This window comes from Vigna unguiculata, chromosome 9 (assembly GCF_004118075.2).
Source record: "Vigna unguiculata cultivar IT97K-499-35 chromosome 9, ASM411807v1, whole genome shotgun sequence".
In the NCBI taxonomy this organism is placed as follows: domain Eukaryota; kingdom Viridiplantae; phylum Streptophyta; class Magnoliopsida; order Fabales; family Fabaceae; genus Vigna; species Vigna unguiculata.
In genome coordinates this window covers 42,379,688-42,386,675 of record NC_040287.1, presented here as the reverse complement: position 1 = coordinate 42,386,675, position 6,988 = coordinate 42,379,688, and the positions used below count along the sequence as shown (strand labels likewise).

Sequence of the window (6,988 nt, the reverse complement as noted above, 5' to 3'; positions counted from 1 at the left end):
TCTTATTACAAATTTTAATATAATATATTTTTTAATTATAATGCATGTAAATCACAATAAAATACATTACTTATATTTAAAATGAATATGGATTAGAATTTTCATAATTTTGAAAGCAAACAAAAATCATTGTACTAATTGAATTAATTAACTTTATAGCAAATACAAATTAATTTCGTGTGTTACTGTACAACCTATATTTCGTAAAACAAAAGAAAATCCCATTTTTACAAATTTTGAAAACGGAAAAGTTTTGTTTATTCCAAACAAACATATCATGAAGTAACAAACAAATCTCTTTGTGACATAGATAATTAAGAGCACACAAACAAAGTAACAAAAAAAACCAAAGCGGTGATCTAATCCAACAATGGCCGCAATTTAAAAGCGGAAATTGCTTAGCACTGTTACTTTGCACATGTCTTTGTTCAATTCTTGGGTTTAAAACATCCTCCGTAACTAATTATTTGTATGTTTGGTTGGAGGGAAAAAAACCAAAAAATTAGGCATAAATTTGAATGAAATTTTTTCCAAAAGTGAGATTAAAATTTAATTCTCTATTCGTTTGAACACATCATGTGTGAATCGTCCAAGCCCACAAAGAACCCATGTGGAGGACAAAACAAAACTGCATGGTTCAAATATAATTAAGGTAGTGTGTGAGGACCCACTACCGACACTTGCATCCAATTTCCACCCTCTGAAACAAAACCCTTCACTTTTTCATCCCTTCAATTTTTTTCCCTCTCTTACATTTTAACCTTTTCAATTTTTTCAATTTTTCACGGCTATATATATTACACAGACACACACTCACACATGCATCACTCCCTCTCTGTACCGCACCTAAATGTGAGCCACCCCTAATCATTTCTGACCCTTCCCCTTCCCTTTAAACCCTCTTTGTCCCTTCACACACTGTGTTGTTCGTAACTAAGAAACTGCAACAATGCATCTCAAATTGGCGGAAAAAGCTTCTGTTGCTGTTCTTCTCTTTTCTCTTCTTTCTATTTCTCACTTTCATTTTTCTGTGGCCGAAGACCCCTACAGATTCTTCAACTGGAATGTCACTTATGGGGACATCTTTCCTCTCGGTGTTCGTCAAAGGGTATGTCTCAGTCTCAATACATTTTTTTCTTGTTTTTCACCATCATCAAAATGGATTTGGATTTTTAATTCACAAATTAAAAACAGGGAATCTTGATCAACGGACAATTCCCAGGTCCAGATATTCATTCTGTTACCAACGACAACCTCATCATCAATGTTTTCAATAGTTTGGATGAGCCTTTTCTTCTTTCCTGGTAACTCTCCATTTCTTTCTGTTTATTGGAACATCTGTGCGTTCTGGGTTTTGATTTTGTTATTAAGATTGTTATTAAGATTAAAGAGTGTGGTCTGAGATTTTTTTAAAATATTTATGAAACAAAAATGTTCTTTAGATTCATGTTGGTGATGTTGTTGATGTCGTGAGGAGTTAGTTGTCTGATGCTGGGGTCGGTTGCACTTTTATTTAGACGCTTTGGCTGTTTGTTGAGTCATCAGAGTCTTGCTGGAAAGTGGAAACACTGAAATCTCGCATGTGCTGCATCGAATGTGTGGAAGCGGTTCCAGATCTAGCTTCTTTCTCTTTGAATTATAGTATTCAAAAGAAAATATTTCAATTGTTCAGGACAAAGGAAAAATGTTTTAGAAAAACGTTAAAAATTATCATATGATTCTTCGTGAAAAGGACAAAGCCACGTGATTGAGACACTGCGGTGCAATGTCTCAGTGGGAGAGTAAGGCGAGAGAGAGGACTTATTAAGTGTTTAATAATGTTTTTATAGAAAATAGAATATTTTCCTTTTGGAAAATATATTTATGTTTTTTATTTCTATATTTCTTTTGTTTTTTTCGTCCAGTCAAAGTGGAATGGAGAAAACCTTATCATCACAAACAACCCTCAAAGTCATGTCAAACTTAGATTTCTCTAGAAGAAACTAGGAACAGGGGTCAGACACCATAATCATAAATAAAATTTACAAAAATAAAAGGAAATGTTTTGTAAAATAAAAAATATAAAGGAAAGTTTCTAGGATTAGTGTTTGTGTAGGAAAGAAAAATTAGATTTAATAAATAATCTTAGGAAAAAAATAAAAATATTGTTATTTAAACCAGAGAATGTATTAATGTGATGGAGCGTTTACCTTTTGTAATTAATGGTGGACAAGCATTACCACTATGTTCCCTTAAAAAAGCTATTAATGTGATGGTCCTTTTTTCGCTTTGTGAATCCAGTGTGACGTGTTACCTACTGCAAGTTTGTTTCCTAAAATCACGAGCACATGATTCCCTACGTTTACTTTTTAATCCTTCACTCAAGTAAATTTAACTTCCCTTATTATTTATCATAATGAAGTGTTTAAATTGTTAAAAATAAAGGTATAATTTTTGTTTAAGAAATAAATATATAGCTGAAATAATGATGCAGGAATGGGATTCAGCAGAGAAGAAACTCATTCGAAGATGGTGTTTTTGGAACAACGTGCCCTATTCCACCGGGGAAGAATTTCACTTACATTCTTCAAGTGAAGGATCAAATTGGAAGCTTTTATTATTTTCCATCTCTTGCGTTTCACAAAGCTGCCGGTGGTTTTGGCGGCATTAGGATTCTGAGCAGACCAAGGATTCCGGTGCCGTTTCCTGATCCTGCCGGCGATTACACTGTTCTCATCGGAGATTGGTACAAGTCCAACCACACGGTAACAATTCCTTTTCTCCTGCTATAAAATTAAATATTATTAAGTTTTTCGTAATTAATTAATACATGTCATATAAAAATAGCTACTCCTCCTTTACTTTTTGGAATTTTAGAGAATTTTAATTTTTGTTTATTTATTGCGATATTCAACACGTTATCATAGTGTTTAATTAATTTAAGGAAACGTTTATTTATTAGTGGAAACAGAATAATATAGAATACTATAAATAGACTTTATGTTATTTTATTAAAGTCGAAACTAGAAGCTTATTGTGCTTAGTCTAGACACTTACGTTTTGTTTAGGATGGATGGTGTAAAGTGAAAGATTAAATAAATAAATAAATAAAAAATAGTGAAATTTGAAACTGTTTAGATTAAAAAAGTGAAATATATATATATATATATATATATTTATTATTTATATTTAATATATTATTTTAATTATTTCTTTAGTGTAATTAAAATGTAAAGATTCAGAAAAAGTTAACCATTTATCTAATTATATTATGAACTATGGTTATTTAATGCAATTATAAGTAAATAAAATTTACAATGTAATTGATTATATTCAGAAATTTTAATGTTATATAATTAATTATATTTTAAAATATAGTTGATTATATGTTTTGTGTGCAAATCTCTGTATTTATGGCCTTTGTTTACTTTTGTTTCTTTTTCTTTATTTTTTAATGTTTTTATTTCTCAAATTTTACTTATTCTCTTATTTCTTAACTCTGTCAAACTTTTTTGTTGCCTTGAAACAAACGAGGAAGAAACAATTTTCCACAACCTTAGCTTAGAAGCAAGGGATTATCCCAACCTACAAAAAGCAAAAACATCCATTACCATGCCTTTCTCTTATTCTGTCTTTCTTGGAGTGAAGGAGAAGGAAAATTTAATTACTATTATTATAAGGTTAGAGAAACTTTTAATGTTTTTAAATATGATATGTATTAAAATTAAAATTAAAGTTTTGAAGTTAATTTTGTCCAAGAACTTATTTTATTGATTCTAAAAGTAAATAGTGTTTTTTTTTAATATGTCGATAAAAAAATGAACTCATAAATTTTTGAAAAAAATGATATTTTAACAAAGTTTTTTTTCATAAATTTTGACAAATTATCAATTTGAATAAAAAAAATACAAATTTAATACCTTATTTTGATTAAAAAATTATTCATTTTAATTCTATTTATAAAAACTTTGTCAAAATAAAAATCTTTCTCAAAACATAATTTTCCACTTTCGAATAACTGTATGCTAAGTTATAAATATGAGACAGAACTCGTGAAGAGTCATAAATAGCTGACATGCATGAATGCGTTGACTTGGTTGGGTGGCAATTCCTAGCCCTCCCATGCATTGCGTGTTAATAAATATTCATTCATTGATTCATTCATCACATTTTGAAAATCGCAAACTTGACATCACATTTTTTGGATTCTGTGATAAGAGACAACTTCCCCAATCGGTCACTGAAAATTGACAAGTGCTGATAATCGTAAAATCCAATAATTTAAAAGTGGTTGGAGAAATCGAATAGAATTAATCTATTTAAATATTGCATTATTATTTAATTATTATTAATACACATTTAACAAATTTGATGGGGACTACACGTAAGTCACCATAATCGAAGAAAAGATAAAAGGACAATAGGAAAAAGAATAAACTGTTTAACAAATATCAAGCGAATAATTAGTTTCTTATCACTTGTATGTCTAATAGAAATTAAAGATCCTATTAATATGTTTGAAATATTTTATGTTTAATGTTTTTAATTGACAAACTTTGTTCTAATAATGTCCCCTTGTATACTTCGTACATAAATAAAATATAGCCTTAAAGTAGTTGCTTACAAGATTTTAAAACTTTTGAATTATTGATGATAATTTATTTAATTTAAACACTTTTATTTGTATGAATAAATATTCTACTTATCTATCTGTTTATTTGTCAAGAATTTGGAAAATTTGCTAATTATAAAATTAAATTAAACCAAATTTGTTTGTTTGTTTTTTTTCTCTCTTTTTACTAAGAGCAATGATGTGCCATTTTTTAAGTGACTTTTGAATATTGAGAATGAGAAAAAGAAAAAATGAAAAATCACTTACAAGATGACACCTAAAGTTGTAAGAGAAAATTGTTAAAATTTAGTAGTTAAAAAATCATTTTTCTTTTACTAAATTTGTGGAGATCGATTGGAGAAGTGTTAGTCTTTAATAAGTGGATTTTAACTCACAAAAATTTAAGATGAGATTTGTATTAATTTTTGTAGATGAGGTAAGATCTTCAACAATTTCTAGTATCATTTTTATTCGAAAGATAAAAGAAATAAACGATGTTTTTCGGATTATATGCAGACTCTGAAAGCCCATGTTGATAACGGTAAGAAGCTTCCTTTCCCCGATGGAATCCTTATCAATGGTCGTGGACCTAATGGAGTGGCTTTCAACGTTGAACAAGGTACGATAATAAACCCTTGATATTTACTTCAAAAACTTAGGATAATCACGATACATTAATATGTTTATGATGTTTATGATGTTGACAACAGGAAAAACTTACAGACTCAGAATATCAAATGTGGGGCTGCAACATTCCCTTAACTTTCGCATTCAGAACCACAAAATGAAGCTGGTGGAAGTGGAAGGAACACACACTGTTCAAACTACGTACTCCTCTCTTGACGTTCATGTGGGACAATCTTATTCAGTGTTGGTAACTGCAGATCAACCTGCTCAGGACTATTACATTGTAGCTTCCTCACGATTCTCCTACAAGGTTCTCACCACCACCGCAGTTCTTCGTTATAGCAACTCTGCAGGCCCAGTATCAGGCCCACCCCCCGGTGGACCTACCATCCAGATTGATTGGTCCTTGAATCAGGCCCGCTCAATCAGGTATTCTGTTGTACAAATTGATACAAATTCATATAATATTTAAGTTGGTAGTCTTGGACTTTATTATATTTACTAATTCAATTTTGGTTTCTCTATTTTAAAATGATTATTCCATGTAAAATCATTTTTTGACAACTTGAGGTGTTATCGTTGGAGAAAATTACCAAAATTTAATTGTCTAAATATAATTGCTTTTTTTATTAGTGTTAATTTTAACTTTGAAAAGTACTTGTTCAGGACTAACCTTACCGCAAGTGGACCAAGACCGAACCCGCAAGGGTCGTACCATTACGGTCTGATAAACACGAGCAGGACCATCGTACTAGCGAGTTCCGCTGGTCAAGTGAATGGGAAACAAAGATACGCACTGAACAGCGTGTCTTATGTTGCCCCAGACACCCCTCTGAAGCTCGCAGATTACTTCAAAATCTCGGGTGTTTTCCGCCCGGGAAGCATATCCGACAGACCCACTGGTGGTGGCATCTACCTTGACACATCCGTTTTACAAACTGACTACAGAAGTTTTGTGGAGTTTGTCTTCCAAAACAACGAGAACATCGTTCAAAGCTATCATCTCGATGGCTACTCTTTCTTTGTCGTCGGGTAAGTTCTTGCAACTTTGCATACTCAAATTTAATTAACCACACTATGTTTTTACTAAAATATGTAAAAAACTGTTTATGTTATGCAGCATGGATGGGGGACAGTGGACACCTGCTAGCAGGAACCAGTACAACCTCCACGATGCAGTTTCTCGTTGCACGACACAGGTGAGTATCATACATGTGTGTTTTTTTTTTTGTGTGGTCTAACAACGTTGTTGATGTATTCTGTTTCTGACTGGAAGCTTTGATTGTTGATTTTGTTCAGGTATATCCGATGTCATGGACTGCTATTTATGTTGCCCTTGACAACGTGGGAATGTGGAACTTGAGGTCTGAGTTTTGGGCACGACAGTACCTTGGGCAACAGTTATATTTGCGGGTTTTTACAACATCAACCTCAATCAGAGACGAGTTCCCTGTTCCAAAGAATGCAATTCTTTGTGGCAGGGCAAGCGGTAGACACACGCGACCACTCTGAAGGGTTGACGCTAGTAGAAGAAGCATTCTAGCCTTAGAATATGAAGAGTAGTTAACTACTTATAATTTTATTGTTGAGTGCTTTCGTTTATTTATGGTAGTGAAACGATGAATATGAATGATTTTACTCCTAAATGACCCCAGCTCGAGGTCGCATTAATTCTTTTCCAGAGAAACATGTATTATCTCCGATTTTACTTGTGTTGTTGTTCTTGAGGTGAATCTGATTTACAACTTATAATTCATTTCATTGTTGTGC

General features: G+C 31.9%; 1 protein-coding gene across 1 annotated transcript; it reads left to right on the top strand.

Moving 5' to 3' along the window:
* The first annotated feature begins 811 nt into the window (after window positions 1-811).
* LOC114195885 (L-ascorbate oxidase homolog) lies at window positions 812-6,988 on the top strand. The gene is made up of 8 exons (XM_028086314.1): window positions 812-1,108; window positions 1,195-1,304; window positions 2,474-2,744; window positions 5,108-5,210; window positions 5,302-5,647; window positions 5,885-6,250; window positions 6,339-6,417; window positions 6,518-6,988. Exons 1-8 carry the CDS (start codon window positions 950-952, stop codon window positions 6,728-6,730), a joined length of 1,647 nt encoding a protein of 548 aa, XP_027942115.1. The 5' UTR covers window positions 812-949; the 3' UTR covers window positions 6,731-6,988.